This window comes from Melospiza melodia, chromosome 15 (genome assembly GCF_035770615.1).
Source record: "Melospiza melodia melodia isolate bMelMel2 chromosome 15, bMelMel2.pri, whole genome shotgun sequence".
Classification (NCBI taxonomy): Eukaryota; Metazoa; Chordata; class Aves; order Passeriformes; family Passerellidae; genus Melospiza; species Melospiza melodia.
The window spans coordinates 13,313,197-13,331,107 of NC_086208.1; the positions used below are offsets into that span (position 1 = coordinate 13,313,197).

The window sequence follows — 17,911 nt, forward strand, 5'->3', positions numbered from 1 at the left end:
TGTGGTGTCCCCATGCTGGGAGTGATGGGACTGTGCCAGACCCTTCCTGGGGATGGAGGAGATGCTCCAGGCATGGAGGGGTTCAGGGGGTTCAGGAGCAGGGAGGGGTGAAGGGCAATGTAGGGGACTTGGGGATGGTTGGATGGGGTTTGCAGAGTGCTGGGATGAGGTGGCTGGGCTGGAGGATGGTGCAGGATGGGTCTAGGGGAGTACAGGATGGCAGCAGAGGGGGCATGGTGGGTGCAGGATGGGTGAAGGCAGTGCTGGAGGTGCAGGGGGTGCAGTGTGGGTGCAGGGGAGGCAGGATGGGTTCTGGGGTGCAGAGGGATCAGGGCGGGTGCTGGGGCTCAGGAGGGATGCAGGATGGGCTCTGGGGTGGAAAATGGATGCTGGGGATCCAGGAGGGGTGCTGGGGTACAGGGTAGGTGCAGGATGGGTTCTGGGGTGCTGGGGTGGGAGGGTGGGTGGTGGGGGTTCAGGATGGGTTCAGGATGGGTGCAGGATGGGTTTTGGGGTGCTGTGGTCCAGCATGGGTTTTGAGATGCTGTGGCTCAGGGTGGATGCAGGATGGGTTTTGGGGTGCAGAGGGGTCAGGGTGGGTGCAGGATGGGTTTTGGGGTTCAGGATGGATGCAGGATGAGTTTGAGGGCGCTGTGGCTCAGGACAGGCGGCGGGTGCCCGGTGCAGGGTCCTCCCCGCCGCCAGGGGACGCTCCAGCCGCTCGCGGCACTCTGGCCCGGCAGGCCCCATCTCTCTGGGGCGGGGGCCCGAAGCGGAAGTGCGGTGCCGCCCCCCGCCGCTGTGCCGTGGCGGAAAGATGGCGGCGGCCATGGCATGAACGGGACCTGGCGCGGCCCCAGCGGTGAGCGCGGCCGACACCTCTCCCCGGTCCCACACCGGCGCGGAGACCACCGCGGCCCCCAGTCCCCCGTGTCCCTTTGCCCCTCGGGCCGGCGGGAGATCCCCAATACCCCTGGCGGGGGGGCCCTCAGCTGCCCCCGGGCTTCCCTGGAGCTCAGTCCCTCCTCAGCCCAGGGGACCGGAGCTCCTCGCTTCCCTCTCGGCAGGTGGGCCCGGACACATCGCGGGTGATCCTTCCTGTGCCCCTTCGCCCGCAGCTTCCTCCGTTCTTCCCAAGCTATGCCCTGTGCCTGCTGCTTGTCATGTCTGCATTTATCCCTGGCTTCCTGGGCTCCCTTCCCGGTGTATGGAGGCTCCTGCTATTCCTGTGGTGTCCAGCTGTGCCTGTGCCCTTTCCTGGCTCCCTCCTTGTTCCCCGTTGTGTCTGTTCAGCAGGCAGGACTGCCTTGGAGGCATCTCTGGACTGTTTTCCTGGTGCCTCGCACTGAGATCTTTCTCCCAGTCCCTCCCCTGCTCTCCGTGTCCCTCCTGTGTTATTCCCCCCCCTCCCTCTGTCCTGTTTTACGAACCCCCTCTGTCGGGCGCTGTGGGTCCGTGGGTTCCCCGTTCCCTGAATTCTGTGCCGGTCCCAGGGCACGTGTGCTGTCCCCGCAGGATGAAGATGAAGATGAAGATGAAGTAGAGCTCTGACCATGGACCATGAGGCGCCCACCATCAGGCCCCGGCGCATCCAGAACCAGAACATCATCCACCGCCTGGAGCGGCGCCGCATCAGCTCGGGCAAGGCGGGCACCCACTGGCACCAGGTGCGCGTCTTCCACCAGAACGTCTTCCCCAACTTCACCGTGGTCAACGTGGAGAAGCCGCCCTGCTTCCTGCGCAAGTTCTCCCCCGACGGCCGCTACTTCATCGCCTTCTCCTCGGACCAGACCTCGCTGGAGATCTACGAGTACCAGGGCTGCCAGGCGGCCGAGGACCTGCTGCAGGGCTACGAGGGGGAGATCCTGGCCAACGGCAACGACCAGAGGTCCGTCAACATCCGCGGGCGGCTCTTCGAGCGCTTCTTCGTGCTGCTGCACATCACCAACGTGGCCTCCAACGGGGAGCACCTGAACCGCGAGTGCAGCCTGTTCACGGACGACTGCCGCTACGTCATCGTGGGCTCGGCCGCCTACCTGCCCGAGGAGCCGCACCCGCCCTTCTTCGAGGTGTACCGCAACAGCGAGTCCGTGACGCCCAACCCGCGCTCCCCGCTTGAGGACTACTCCCTGCACATCATCGACCTGCACACGGGCCGGCTGTGCGACACGCGCGCCTTCAAGTGCGACAAGGTCATCCTGTCGCACAACCAGGGGCTCTACCTGTACAAGAACATCCTGGCCATCCTCTCCGTGCAGCAGCAGACCATCCACGTCTTCCAGGTGACGCCCGAGGGGACGTTCATCGACGTGAGGACCATCGGCCGCTTCTGCTACGAGGACGATCTGCTGACCCTGTCGGCCGTGTACCCCGAGGTGCAGCGGGACACGCAGACGGGAATGGCCAACCCCTACAAGGAGCCCTTCATCAACTCCCTGAAGCACAGGCTGCTGGTGTACCTGTGGAGAAGGGCCGAGCAGGATGGGAGTGCTATAGCAAAGAGAAGATTCTTCCAGTACTTTGACCAGCTGAGGCAGCTCCGCATGTGGAAGATGCAGCTCTTGGATGAGAACCATCTGTTTATCAAATACACCAGCGAGGACGTGGTCACGCTGCGGGTGACAGATCCTTCCCAGGTACAGAATCACACAGTGGTTTGGGGTTGGAAGGGGCCTTAAACATCATCTAATTCCCACTGCCTTGCTAGGGGTGCACTAGACCAGGTGGCTCAGATACTGCCTCCCTCTTCGGGCTTCTCATTGCTTTGGGACAAGTGCTCAAGCATTACAATGCTGTGAGCTGTTCCTTAATGAGTCTGCAAATGTTATTTAGGATGCCTAGTACCTTTTTGAGTCTTTTTTGATGCCTCTGATATTGAATAACTTCTGTATCTTCTGTTTTCTTAATTTCTGCCTCCCTCTTCAGGCTGCTCTTTGCTTTGGGACAAGTGCTCAAGCATTACAATGCTGTGAGCTGTTCCTTAATGAGCCTGCAAAGGTTATTTAGGATCCCTAGTACCTGAGTCTTTTTTAATGCCTCTGGTGTTGAATAACTTCTGTATCTTCTGTTTTCTTAATTTCTTTGCTTCCTTCCTTCTCACCTGCAAAATGAGAAAGATCTGATGTGTTAGCAAGTTCCTTTCTCCAAGGATTGTTCCCATGCTCACAGATGCTCAATCCTCTTTCCTTCCCCAAATCCCCAAATGAATTTAATTTTAGCTGATATTTTATATACTCCATTTAAATTGTAGAGGTAGTCTCTCCTTTTTCTCATGTATCTTCAAGCATGTTTTTCAAATATAATAGTCTTCATTTTCCCTGGTACAATTACCATTTCTGTTCTGCCTACGTACTTAGTCTTTCAAGCTCCAGTAAGAGGTAGTATTTATGATCTCTCCAAATTGGAGTAGCAGCTTTTAGATCAGGCTAATGGGCCAATTGCTTCTCTTTTCAATTTATTACTAAAGAAGTGGAATTAGAGCAAATGTAGCTCAGTCAGTGCTGGGTCCCTCCAGATGTTTCACAACCCTGCACGTTGATCATCTCTTTTTACTGCTTTTAGAGTGGTTGGTCACGTTTTGAGCCCTGTGAAACTAAGGGATTTTATTTAGCTAATTTTTATTCCTTTAATCAGCTTGGTTTTATTCTGTTGAAAGTATTTAGCAAGAATTTGTGATAAATCTCCAGTGCAGCATGTAGGTCTGGTTGTTCCCCAGAGGTTTTTTTTCCCTCATACATTTCTCTTCCCCACATCTTTGCCAGGACTTCGGTCCTAGAAGAAATAAACAGTAGCTTTTCTGTGTTGCCTTTGTCTGGTTATTCCTGGGAGATGTCTCTGTTTTGTTTTGTTTTATTTTCCTTTTCTGTGGTGTTTGTTTGGGGGAGTTGCTTTGGGAGGAAATGGGTAAGGCTTTATCTAATCCATGTTGCCCATTGGTGTAAAGCTGAATGTCTGTCTCAGAAATACGAAGGCTCTGTGGAAGTGCCCTGCAGGGTTCTGCTCGTTGCTGGTGTCTGGAATGAGCTCCTGGCCCTGATGTAAATGTTTGTGGCTGGCTCAGCTCTGCACTCTGCTGTGGTTAGTAGGGTTTAGTGCCTGGTTTGCTGCAGGGAGCTCTCCACTCTCTTCACCCCAGGGTTACTTTAAGATGCAGTTTGTGGTTTGTTCGCAGTGTGCCTCAGGCGCTGGGTTTTGTGCTGGGGGAAGAAAAGTGCCTCATTTCTCACTTCTTCCAGAGATAATTCCAGATGTGGAGCAGTCTCCACAGACCTGTCTGAAGATAGGCATTGTGTTAGGGCTTCCTGAGTAAAACTTGGCTCACAAAATAACTACAGCTCCCATTTTTCTTCAGTCTGTCAGACAAGAAGCACAAGGTTTCATCCAATTTCAGGATCCTTTCTCCCCTCTGGCTTCTCTGCCAAGAAGGTTGAGGAGTTGCTGTTCATGGTTGTGGGTTGTGTGGTTTTTGTCTGGTCTGCACTGTCCTTTGAGATCTTTAAGAGTGTGCTCTGCATAGGTAGCTTGGGGGTTTGTTGCTGTTGTAGGCTTGTGTTGGTAGGCTTGTCAGCACTGCTGTATGGTTTTTGTGGCACTCAGCTGCTGCCTCCCATGCTGTGATGATGTTTTGGTGGTGTTAGAGGTGCTGCAAAAGCAGTGAGGGTTTCCCCGCTCAGGGACATCCTGTAGATGTGTCTCTATGTTAACCTGGCAAAGAAACTTTAAATAAAGAAGTTGGAGGATACTCCCTGCAGTCCTTAATGATTAAAATAGTTTTTCCTTCTGCTGTCTTCTCTTATTTTCTCTCTGCTCCAACCTTTTCTTTCAGAAGGGCTTCCCTTTCCTCAGGCAGTAGTCTAGTGAGTAACCTCATCCTGTGTGTTTCGTTTGGACATGTGAGGGCTGGATTGTATTATCATAGTTTATTTTGGGGCTGTAAAACAAACAAACCTTGTGATATTTGCAGGTGGGTGGGGTGGGCAGAGTGCCTGCCATCATCCCTGAGCATTGTTTGGGAGCAGGAGGTGAAGCATTTAGGAATTGCCTTTATTGACAGAAGATTTTATCAGATGCCATGGGAATTCGTTCCCTTTGAAGTGGGGACAGGTTCTTACTTTGAGGTGCCAGCACTTCTGTCTCTAATGAAAGCTACTTTTAATGACCAAGAATTAAATATGCCCTTTCCCAATGGGATGGGAATGTCATCTGCCTTTGCTGTAGCTGTGCTGACACAATGTCACCTTTTTTCCCAATTTCTTGCTCATTCATGCCAGGATTCATTGCCATTGCCAGTCCACAGCATGGTACAAGGGCCATCTTGCAGGAGAATGTCAGCATTAAGAAGTCATCAATATCTTTCAGATTTTCATTTCTGTGTTGGCAGGGTACCTGGAGGGCAGAGCTTTTTTGGGCAGTGATGTAGTGCACAGTAGATAAAAAGGCTCATCTCTGTGTGATGCAGATATTAAGAAGGGGAAAAAACTAATATATCTATGCAGAGGTAAAAATAATTTAAGCTAGCATTGGATCTGAAGTAATTTTTTCAGCAGGATTGAAGATTAAATTTGGCACTTGAGTAAGTGTTTTGGGTTTGGTGGAGGACAGAGAAGTAGAGAAAACAATACGGTTTCATCTAGTTCGAGTTGAAAAATTGGAAGCCCATTAAGTTTTCTTAAATAATCACAGCTGAGAGGTGGATAATTGGGTACATGTTGAGGCATTCCAGTAGGAGAATGGATTAGTGTGAGGATGTAGGATTCTCCTGTGCTGTGGAGAAATTTGGATAGGGTCTGTGGTGTGATGTGGGGAGAAGGAAGGGACAGCTTCCCCAGCTGTGCTCCCCTGGGTAACCTCTGCCTCTCTCGCCAGCCCTCGTTCTTCGTCGTGTACAACATGGTGACCACGGAGGTCATTGCCGTGTTTGAGAACACATCTGATGAGCTGCTGGAGCTGTTTGAGAACTTCTGTGACCTCTTCAGGAATGCCACCCTGCACAGTGAGGCAGTCCAGTTCCCCTGCTCAGCTTCCAGCAACAACTTTGCGAGGCAGATCCAGCGCCGGTGAGCCATTCGGAGCATGCTTTATTCCGTAATGACACTCGCTCAGCCCCGTCTGCTGAAGGCCAGTATCAAATACCAACCCTGAGAAAACCAGTTCCTTTGGCCCCCTTTGCCAGGTGGACTATACATGGTTCATTCTTGCAGCCTGATGCATGTGATTTTATATTCCACAGCATTTACCTTGTTAGGGGAAGGAGCAAAGCAGTTGCAAACTGCTGCTTAGAAGAAAGGAAGGGAATTTTGAGAGAAAGATGTTTCTGTCTCTCCTTGAGCAGTAACTCTTTTGGAGGTTATTAAAGTGTTACTGCCCAGTAACTTTGGTCCCTGAAGATAGGATTTGTCAAGATGCTGGCATGATCCAGTTGTGTGTATTTTGCCAAGTGACATTCTCTGAATTTAGCATGTACCAAACTCTTTTCTGTAGCATTTCCTCAACATCAGTCACCAGCTCGTGGTTGTCATCACTGTACTAGGAGAAGGGAAACTCATCTGCTTAGATCTGTTGTGAAAGCTGAACAAAATACCAAAATAACCTGGGTTTCTAGAATATGTCTTAACAGTCAGATGTGGTTTTAATGAGGCAGAGTGTGTTATTTCTCTAGGAAAATTTTGTTGTGACTCAGGTGTTTTTTTCTTCCAGTGGCTTGTTTCTCATAATCCAAAGTACTTGCCATCCACTTATGGGCATCAAGCTTCTGTTGACTTTAGGCTGATGTCACATAAGTCTGACGAAATTGACTATGTCTGTAACTTTCTTGAGAAACCTGTCAGGAAATCTATAATGCTTAATGGGAGAGACAATGAGAGGACTCACTGAAGACTCACGAAGAACAACTTCAGCCTTTTGTTAGAGTAGATAGGAGAGTATTTTCCTCCCCTTGCTACAAGGGCCTGTAACAGGAGTGTTGTAAATTCTACAGCAAAGTACCATAGAGCATAGTCCACAGTGAGCTGGCTTCTGGCTGTTTACCCTCCTTATTGTCCCTGCAGATGATCTGACTGTTTTTGTACATGTAAAGTTTCAAATTTTTCTTGGAAAGAGAAATCCAGCCTGTGTTAATTTCTCCACCAGGAAGAACTTTCAGCTCACTGTAGTTTCTGGAGAGCTTTATGCTCCTCATCAAGGTTCTTCTTCATCTAAGGTTTCTCCCTTTATGCATTTCAAACAATGGGTGGAGAGAGGAGGATTGTCAAGTCAACATTAAGGCCTCAACTGTTACTGTGAAAGCCCCCTGGCTTTTGCTCATGCTGTTTCCAGGCTTTGTGGTAAAACTTGGATTGACTGATCAGCTGCTAATCCATCTCTCCCTGTTTCTGATCCTGTTCATTTCCTGTACTGCAGAGCAGCTGGGTCCAGACGTTGTGGGTAGGCACATTCTTCTCCTTCTGTCACTCTGGACATTGTGAGTGAGACAGTAATGATAAGGGAGGATGAAAAGGTTAGCAGAACTGGTTGATGTTTGAATCACGGTGATACATCTTTGCAAACGAGCCGCTTTAGTTCCTACACCGCAGCTGTTTTCTCTCCCTGTCAGTTTTCCTGCTTGCTTTGTTTAAGATGTGCTGTTCAGCTGTGGCCTTTGTGAAAAGGAGGTGTCTCTTGCTTTGCTGCAGGTTCAAGGACACGATTGTGAACGCCAAGTACGGAGGGCACACGGAGGCCGTGCGGCGCCTGCTGGGGCAGCTCCCCATCAGCGCCCAGTCCTACAGCGGCAGCCCCTACCTCGACCTGTCCCTCTTCAGCTATGATGACAAGTGGGTGTCAGTCATGGAGCGGCCCAAGACCTGTGGTGATCACCCCATAAGGTATGGGGAGCTGTATGTGAGGAGAGAGTCACTGTAAATCACCTCTGCCTTGTGGCATCAAGTGTGCAGAATAGGGAATAGATGAAAGCCTTTCTCTTAGGAAATCCTTTCACCCGGGGATTTATTTCACAAAACTTGGCCTCTGTCCTTTACAGTAATGGGGATGTGTGGGAGGGCTCTTCATGTTTCCTTGCTGAGCTGCTCTGCTCTGGGGAGGGTTTGGGTGGTGAAGTCTCAGCCTTTTCCATATGAATGGTCTTGTTCCTCCTCCTCTTCTTGCAGTGCTGCCGTAGTGTTTGGGTTGCAGAGTGATACAGCTCTGATGTTTGCTTTCCTATGCTGGAAAGATCCTCTCTGAGCATGTGGGTTTAGTTGGCAAGGATTGTCTGGTTTGTCCTGTGAATAAAATAGTATCTGGGCTAGGTGTTACTCAGAAAGCCTGTGGTATTGATTGAGCTGTTTTCAGACTTCCCTTGTTTACTGTTCTCACCATGGGAGCTGTACTCCTTGTCATACTCCCTTCTCTCCGTGATCTGTAGGGAATTTCTGTCTGTAGTAGGAATTTTAGCCAGGTGCCAGGGCCATTCTGTGCCTCTTCTGTCTGAGTCTCCAATGCTGGCAGAGGGAGTAAGTCTGAGCTTGAGAATAAGGAGGTTTGCAACGCTTCTTAAAGAAATATCAGGACTATTTATTTCTTTTTGTTGGCTGCAGCCATGGCTGCAAGAGGAAGTGGTTAAAAAATCCAACGTCTCCTGCTTGACAGGCTCAAAGAGCCTGAGTTACCCAGGCAGAATAGTATTTCTGCTCCTAGTACTGCAGAAGCAAACCTATGCTCTGAAAACAAAGAGAGCCTTCAGTGCCTGAGTGCTTTGTTTAGTGACTGCACACATGTTGGGGGCTCAGGCAGCCTAGGGAGATCATTCTGGACTGCTTCCCAACTTTATTTTCATCAACGCATTCTCAAAAAGTGGTTTCATATCTCCCCTGGCCCTGACTCAGGTGGCGGGGAACTTCTGATTATTCCTGCGCTCTCAATTCCCAAATTATGTATATTTAATTGATTCTTCTGCCTGTATGATTTGGTTTGATCTCCAGCTTCCATGTTATCTGCAAAGAAAGCCTGCCCTTTTCCCCCTTGTCATGCTTGATGTTGGGAAGACTTGCAGGGTGGCAGTTGTCTGCCAGCGCCAACCTGCGCAGGGCTCCCGCGGACAAAAGGCAGCAGAACCGCAGTCATGTGCTGCGGTGGAGTCTTTGTAGTAAACAAAGCCAAGTGCCACCTTCCCTCCCTCCCCTGAGCAAACCAGCGTTTCAGAGCCAGAGCTTTTAAAGCTCAAAGCTGTGCAGAGTCAATTAGGACTTGAATAGAGCCTCGGAGCAGTGGGGCTCCTGGTTTTTTGGAAAGTAAGCAGAAGATGAGGCGCTAACTTTAACCATTCAGTAGCTGAAATAGTGCTGCTGTGGTTCTCACGTGCAAAACAAAGGGATTAATAAAATAATGCCAGCTGCCTGTTGGGGTTAGAGGGCTTGGAAATGAGGGACCACAGGATTTGTAATGTAAGTCCTGTAATTGTCTGGAATGGAAAACCCTTCAGTAGCTAAGGTTGTTATAATCTGTGTGCAGTTTCCTGGCACGATGTGTGAGCTAGGAAAGCTTCCAGACCTTTTCCACATCAATTCAATATTTCTGTGCACTGCGTTCTTTTTTTAGTGCTTGTCTGCATCCCAGAAGGTTCAATTCTGCCTCCTTAAGGGACCAGTGGTTGTTTGCTGTTAGGTGGGAAGGACTTTAGGTTCCCCATCACCACCATCTTCCAGTCTCTTTTCAGGAGGCCTGAAGAGATATTCAATGGGTGAAATGATGGCACTTGAGGGAAGAGGCTCTAACACAGCTCTACCTATAGCAGGGGATCTCTAAAATCCATCTAGATGGCTAATAAGGAGCCATTTAACCAAAGAATTGGTCTGCAGATAAATCTTCCATTTTCCTACAGTTTGAAAAGGCTGGTCTTGCTGTTTCTGTTGACACACAATTTTATATTGCAGTGCCTAATTTATCCCCAGAATGAGAGCCCATGGAAATGGCCTCTGATTGCAGAGCGCTTTTAAAAATACATTTAAAAATACCAAACTGAGCACATCTTTTAAGATTACAGGGAGCTTCATCTTGAGTAGTAAATTGTTGTGAATTGGGGGAGAGAGGAACAGATGGGGGACTGTGCTTTATTTAAAGAATGACCCTCTGCATACCCAGCCTTGTGTAGGAGGAAAAGGGCTTTTTGAAAAGCCAAATACCAAGATTGTGACTCTCTTGCTGGGTTCTTGTGTGCAATTTTCAGGCAGGGCTGGCTGGCACTTTGATTCAGAGGAAGGGAGAGGAGAGTGGCCCTCCAGGAAGAACATGAGGTTCTCAATAGGCTGTGTTGTTAAAATGTGGAGTATGTCTGCTCCTGAAACAGCATCGCTGGTATCTGTCATCATCCATTCTTCCAGGCTGAGAGCTGAGTGCATCGTGTTGCTGGCGGGGGGGAGATGTGCTCAGACATTAAAAGCATTCTTGGAGTTAAAATCGGAGGAAAATGCAAAATACCCGCATGCACTAAGTGTTGGTGGAAAAGAAAACAGCTGGGAGGCATAATGGCAATTCTGTGCCTGAAGTTGGAAGAGGTCTAATGAAAATGGTCTGACAAACAGAGACCTTCAGGGGAAGGACTTGAGTTAGAGCCCAGCTACTTGGTGAAGGTACCACATCCAGCATCCTCCACCACTACATCCCAGAAGCCTTCTCCAAAATCTTGGGGAGGGTTGGATCCCCACAGAGAGTCCTGTGTTCTGACAGCAGCAGTGGACAGTGGTGTTATCTGGGCTTATGTCAGTTACACAGAGTGTGCAGGGGAGGGTCAAGAAGCAAAGACTCTGGACTCACCTGTCTTTTCAGAGCTGTTTGTCTCATCCCCCTGAAAATGTTCCCTCTGTGCTGGAGCTGTGTTCCAGAGCTCACCTGGAGAGCATATGTGCTTGACCCACAGGCAGGAGATGCATATGTGCTTGACCCACAGGCAGGTGTGTGGGTGACAGCAGCAGGTCATAAAGCTTTCCTTGACCTCTGTCCTTGCAGTAGTTATTGAATCCAATTCATCAGGTACCTCCTGCACAGCCTGTCTCATTAATGCTTTATTGGTGGCAATCTGAAAGGAATTGCAAAACCTTGCTTGAGCTATACACTACAACATGGCACCCTTGAGCAGGATTGCAGCGACTTCCTTCACTGAACAGGCACAAGGACAGCAGTGTAAAGCCTTCACTGGCAGTACCACGGGGAGGAAAGGGTGGCCTGACACTCTGAAGGGCATTGCTAAGGGAAGGGAGTTCAGTTCTGTACAGTGTATCTGCCTTGGGGATCAAGGGAGCAGCTTGCATTAAGAGAGGATGGAGAGCCAGCACAGGTGGGGCCTGAACCAAACTGACTCCCTCTTGTGAAGTCAGCTTTGTCCACCAAAGTGACAGGCAGAGTTCTCTCATTGCTAATAATAAATCAGAAGTGATGTTTTTCTAGACAGTGGAAAACAACTGCCCTGAGAGGGACTTCCCTGCGAAGCCAAGAGCCAGGCACCCAGCTAAGGACCTTCTGCTCCTCAGGGAGCACCAGCGCTCCAACTTGTCTCTGCATGCAAAGAGCCCAGATGGCAAAGTCAATAGCGGGGAACAGCCCTGATTGACTTTCTCTTCCTTTCAGATTTTACGCCCGTGACTCTGGCCTGCTGAAGTTCGAGATCCAGGCGGGGCTCCTGGGGCGCCCCATCAATCACACGGTGCGGCGCCTGGTGGCCTTCACCTTCCACCCCTTCGAGCCCTTTGCCATCTCGGTGCAGCGCACCAACGCCGAGTACGTGGTCAACTTCCACATGAGGCACAGCTGCACCTAGAGGGACTCAGGGTGCTCTCCTTGCTGCTGGGCCCCTGCCACTGGTGCCCCAAAGGCAGGCACTCACACCTTCTGGGAAACCAAACCATCGCTCATGGAAAGAAACCTCAACTGGGAGCTCCCACCAGGGCTCTCAGCCGTGGATCAGCTGATGCACCCCAGTTATGGGAGTGGGGGGGCTTCTTCTGACCCTCTTTGTGCTGCAGAGATCCCCCCACTGTCCTTCCCTGCTCCTGTTGATGAACAAAGTGTAGCTGAGGTTCCTTTCCTCTGTTTTCTATCCTGCTGTGGGTCTTAGGATGGCAGAGATGGAGCTTTGCATCACACTTGTGGAGCACTCCCTTCTGCTCTGGTGCTCTCCTATCGTGTTGGACAGGTGACCTGTCACAGAGGGAAGGGATGGGAGCCATGGGGAGGGCTTGGATACAGCTACCCCTGTTTGTATCTTCAGAATTGCTTGGGAAATGAGATCCTGCTCTCATCCACACAATCTGCTCATGTCATTTTAATATGCAAGAGGTCAGGAAAAAAAAAGGTGTGAGAAATCACTACAGTTGAGAGACATGAGGTGTGTTCCTGACCCTTATGCAAGTCACTTAATCTTTGTGCCTTAGTAAAAGCTCCTGAGTGAGAGGTGGTGTTACACCAGCAGGCCAGGGCAGCTGGTTCTGTCTGCAAAGCATGAGAAAGTGGGTGCAGGAGGAAGATGGGTGTCTGGGGAACAGCAGCAGCTCCTTGGTCATGTCAGAAGGACTCTTCTGCAGCATGGGGGTTAATCCTCACGGCCATCTGCAAGTTCTGCTGCTGAGAAGAGGGACACCCAGCTGCTGGCACCCTCCTGTGTGTTGGGAGTACCAGTGTAGAAAATGAGTGGGGTTTTCCCAGGAAGAAGGATGGAGACCTGAATTCATGTTCACTGCTGTGGGTGGGCAGTCTGGAGATGAACTTGTTGACTTAGGTTGCTTACCTCTGTCTGTTTGATACACTGTTCTCTGTGAGAACCCAGATGCTGTTTCCAGGCTTCAGAGCACAGCTGGCCAGCGTGGCAGTGTTGGCTGGACCATGGCAGTGTTTGTGCTGCTGATAAATTAAGCTCCTGTGTGTAATTACCTGCCACTGTGGGCTGGTGAGGATGCTGGCCTACCCTTGTCTCTTAAAAATGGAGTTTTTGGTTGTAGGCCAGCATTTGGGGGGTTTTTACATGAGGGCTGGTTTATGACTGCTGCCAGGCAGCACAACCATCCCAGCATCACCATGTGCTCCATCAGAAGCTGGAGCCTGTTCTTGTCCCATTCCTTTAGGAGGTACAGTGGGGGCAATAGAAAATTGGTGCTAATACACAGGAGACCCTCTCCGTTAAAGGACCCTGTGGGTGTCTCAATTGGACCAAAATGAGCTGTGGGAGATGTGTTGTGGCCACATGCCTGTGAAGAGGAGTGTTGGAGTCATGCATTAAGTTTTGCTGGTGATGCACTGGAGAAGAGCTGTGTGGGTGCCTGCTCATGGTATGAGTGGTGGGCCTCAAAGTTAAGGGTGTCCCGAGGTCCTTGGATCAGCCTTCGCTCTCTGCCTCTCACTGTACTTCTCTCCTGGCCTTGCTAAACATTATTTCTAGGCAAGACATTGCATTTCACTGCTCTTTTCCTGGTGTTTGCACTGTTGGTGTCTCAGGTCTGTCAGGAGTGCCGGCGGGTCAGGAGACTGCTAACAGAGGAGGTGTCAGTGCTTTAGCTGCAGGTTCCTCTCATCTAATGACACTATTTGTCAAGGTTTTAGGGTTTTATCTTGTGATCTGTTCCTCAAACATTCAATTAAAGCTCCAAGTGGAGAATGGTTTGCACACTGTAGATCATGGATTTGCCTCCCTCTGCACCACTCTCACAGCTGTTCACACTTCAGTATGAGACTTTTTTTCCCCCCTAAGCTTCCAGCTGCTCCATCTGAGACTCTGTTTACTCCTTGGTGTCACAGCCTCAGGAAGTCAGTGCTTACTAAATTAGCTGTCAGATCTCCATTGAGACTCTTTTTTCAGTGGCAAAAAACATAAACTTCAGCATTTCTGTAGTAGGGGCTTTTGCCAAATTCAGGCTTCCCTGTGTGAAGCAGAGAGTGTGGCATGGATTGTTGGACTTGGGGCTGAGAAAGAGATCTGTTCTTAGCTCTGCTATTAAATTCTGAGGCTGGGGGCAAATCTCTTCCTTCTCCAGCTGGTGTTTTCTTCTCCGTAAATGAGGCCAAAAACATATTTTCAGCTTTTATAAAACACTTAGAGATTCATGGATAAAAAGTGCTGGATAAGTGCTAAGTATTTTCTTATTATGTTTGCAGACAAACTGATCATACTGGGTACTAATTGCCTTGGAGTAGCATAGCAGATCCTGTGGTCTTGGCTGCTGCATTTTATATCAACAACAGAGTTAATTTTGTTACAGAAATGTATGGAAAGAAAAGTCTCTCATGCTTGAAATTTTGATGCTTTTATTTAAGAAACAAAAAGTGTGTGTGGTGGGGAGGGTGGGAGAAAAGGGGAGATATTTTCTATCTGATATTTTTCCTAGGTTAGGGCAAAATTTGTTAGCAACACAAGACAAAACCAGAATAAACAGAATTTGCTTTAAAAGTCTGATTTATTGTCTTTGTCTTCCAAAAATTTGAATGATATAGATGGGAATTCCTTTGCTAAGAAGAGATGGCAGGGCCTTGGACTGTGGAGACATATCCCATGGGAGCTTGCTGCCTCTTCCTGGCACTTAGAGTACAAGTGTCCTTAAGAATGTTCCCCCCTGAGGCATTTCTGTAGTTCCTGCAGGTTTCTCAAATTCTTGTCTACATGAACTAATGCTGGGAGAGGAATTCTTGGTTACATTTTTCCCTTTGCATATTATTACTAGCCCAGCTGGTACTCAGGGACTCTTCCTTTATTCCATTTGCAGCATTTATCTAATCTTTTGGACATTTTCTGCATGATCAAGGGTTGAAAGCTTGTTGTGGTTTAACCCCAGCTGGCAGCTCAGCCCCACAGAGCCACTTGCTCACTCCCTCAATGGTGAGAAAAGTGAGAAGACTTGTGGGTTGAGATAAACACTGATTAATGGGTAAAGCAAAAGCCACATGCAAGCAAAGCAAAACAAGGAATTAATTCCCACTTCACATGGTCTGGCAGGTGTTTAGCCAAGTCCAGGAAAGCAGGGCTCCATCCTCTGTAGCTGCCCCAGCCCAACCAGCACAAAGTTGAACACACCTTGCTTGGCAGAACAGCCTGGCCGCTGCCTTTGGATCGTGCTGAGGCACTCTGGTTGTCGATGTGCTGCTCCCTGCCTCTTTGCAATCTGGCTGAGAACTCTGCAGCATCCCTGTTTGTGTTAGTTCTCCTAACCATCTGCATCTTGAGCATGAAAGTGATTTTCCTTTGAACCTTTCCTCCATTTCTCCGATGCTTTCCTGTGCAGGCCTTGAGCACACCAGAAAGCTCTTGAGCCCATGGCTTTTCAGATAGGCACTAAGTGAGGAGGAGATGCTTGAGCTGGAAACTGTGTTTGACTGGCAGCAAAATCCCATCTTTTGTTACTTCTTCTGCTGCCTTTGCTTTAAGAAAATAAAAGTAGTGAAAGCAGGACAGCTGCATTATTTCTTGTATAAAATACATTAGACAGCAAGACACAGAAATCCCATTAGAATCAAATGTATGGATAGGTTTAAGATGTGTCCCTACTAAAGACTCCTATCAATTAACTTTCCACTGCTTATGGCCCTGATTTAGCTGCCTGTGTGTACTGAAAGGACCTTCCTTTTGCTCAGGTGCTGCATCTATTAAGCTCTTCCCTTGGTCATTTTGACCCAGCTAGAAGAATCAGATTTCTGATGCTTTAAGAAATCCCTTTGTTTTTCTTCTTTATGATCTGTCTTGCTGCTTTTCTGCCAGCTTTTCCTGCAAGGATCTCTCAGGGCTGTGGGCAGAGAGATGGTGAAGGCATAGCAATGAGATATGTGGCTCTCTCACAGCTGTTGTCCTTCTGGGAGCCTTTATCAGATAGGTACTGATGCTGCAGAGAAAATTGATGTCCTATGGACAATTGAACAGGATTTTTTGGGTTTGCTTCATCCTTGCTATGCAAGTTTCAGAGCCTGTGTCCTTGATGTGCCTGAATCTTGTGCTTTCTTGAATTATTACATGGTTATAAAAGCTTTTCTGGTAAAATAATCCATAAAAAATGGATTATTTTACCAGAAAAAAAATACAGTTTTAAACTAGCAATGTGGAAACTGGTATTTCATGGCCAACTGCTGTGGTCTTGTATGTGAGGAGAACTGGAAAGTGACACATTGCCCTTGGTTCCTGCTACTCAGGGCTGTGCTGCAGCATCTGGGAAACATGTGGGTCCTCACTTGACTAATGAGTTTAAGACAGTTATGGAGGAATGTGCTGGGATGCCTCATGGATGCCCAGGGCCCTTAGATAACACTACCAGTGCCCTAGCATTTGCTGCATTCTTCTTTGTCCAGGTATGTATTGGACAACTCCTCCTTTGGAAGAGTTTATTTTCTGTGGATGACAAAACTAGTTTTAGTTCCATCTTTTTAAAGCCAGGAACATGCTATTTCTACTTTCCATGGCTGTCTTCTTCCCTTCTACCCAGCAGCTTTGCAAAATGCCAAACGTAGTCCAGAGCAGCCCTGGCTTTGCCCAGAGGACTCCCTGAGCCCCTTTTTGGCAGTGAATTGTCCCTCTGAAAGCTACTCTCGCACAAGTTCATCCTTCCCTCTGCCAGTATCCTTCCTCTATTCAGGTGTGTTGCAACAGCATCAGGTATGGAGGCAGAAGGGTAGAGAGAGAGTTGGGTGGCTGAGCACTGTCACTGTCCCAGGGTCTGACTGGTGACCCTGGATGGGGCAGATGAGGGTGCACTGGCAATGCTGACATCAGCCCTGGGGCTGCTGGAGCTGGGATGTGTGGGACCACTTGCTCAAGGGGCTTGGAGGGGTGAGAACCAGGCAGGTGGCAGGGAAGCCCTGCCAGGGCCATCCGGCTGCTGTTGGACGTGATTTTCGGCTGTTTTTAATCGCGGTGTGCAGCATCCCTGCGAGTGCCTGCTCGCTGCGCTGAGCTGGTCATTTGATACCTCCCCGGTGCTCCTGGGAGGCCTAAAATGGAGCAGCGCCGGATTAGATGTACCCAGTGCCCTTGGCGAGCTCCGCCGAGATACGATCCTCGATCCTCGCCCTCCCGCCTCCGACCTGCTGGCGCCCAGCGCCGTCGCCACAGCAACGGGGAGCAGCGGCCCATCCGCATGGAAACGGCCTTGCCGTGCCCGCCGGCGCCGGGGGACAGCGCTGCAAACGCCAGCTCCGAAAGGTGAGGGGCACCAGCGCCTCTGTGCCGAGCAGCAGGCAGCCTTGGCCCGAGCTGCAGGGCTGAGCACACATCCTGTGCGTTACTGCAGTGCTGGCACTGTCCCTGTGTGTGGGACTTCATCCCTAAGCGCTGGCACTGCCCCACGTGCTCTGTTGGCTCTGCCCGTGCTGGATAATTTTCATTGCTGCTGCCCTATTTTTTTTGGGGCTGGTCCTGAAGTCAGGGTAAGGTCCAGATTATCTGTGCTGATACCTGCAGCAGCGTAGGTAGGTCACTGGTTCACCCCTGACTGGTTAGTACTTAATGCTTGTAAAATCCCTCTTTGTAAGGAAAAAGGAGCAACTGGCAGCTAAGCAGGGTCTCCTGTAACATAGGACAGACAAATGTCATCTCAACAGCATGATTGTGCAGTGCAGCCTGTCTGGCTTTGGGCAGCAAAGTCTGAGTTAATCTCTCCTCATCCTGCCTCCTACCCCTTAAATCCCCCCTCGGCTGCTTCCCCAGAGAGGGCTCAGGTTTGAAGGTGATGTTGGTGCTGATCTGCTGGCTCTGATAAGGGCTGGGGAGAGCAGCTCTGCTGTGCAGCTGCTTGTGGCCAAGCAGGGTTTGTTCCAGTTTTACACTGGCCCTTTGGTGAGTGTGTCTCTTGGCTGCAGGATCACTTGGAAAGGGATCTCCCCAGGCAGCATCACTTCTTTGGATGGATTTTGGTAAACAGGGCTGGTTTTACAGCCATGTCCAGGGACAGATTGTCCCAGAGCATCTCCCAGT

The 17,911-nt window shown here is 49.6% G+C and overlaps 1 protein-coding gene across 1 annotated transcript; it reads left to right on the forward strand.

Annotated features, from left to right (window-relative positions):
* Positions 1–816: 816 nt before the first annotated feature.
* DET1 (DET1 partner of COP1 E3 ubiquitin ligase) lies at positions 817–14,292 on the forward strand. Its single transcript, XM_063169863.1, has 5 exons — positions 817–1,067; positions 1,516–2,636; positions 5,866–6,056; positions 7,671–7,862; positions 11,599–14,292. Exons 2-5 carry the CDS (start codon positions 1,554–1,556, stop codon positions 11,786–11,788), a joined length of 1,656 nt encoding a protein of 551 aa, XP_063025933.1. The 5' UTR covers positions 817–1,067; positions 1,516–1,553; the 3' UTR covers positions 11,789–14,292.
* Positions 14,293–17,911: the final 3,619 nt, after the last annotated feature.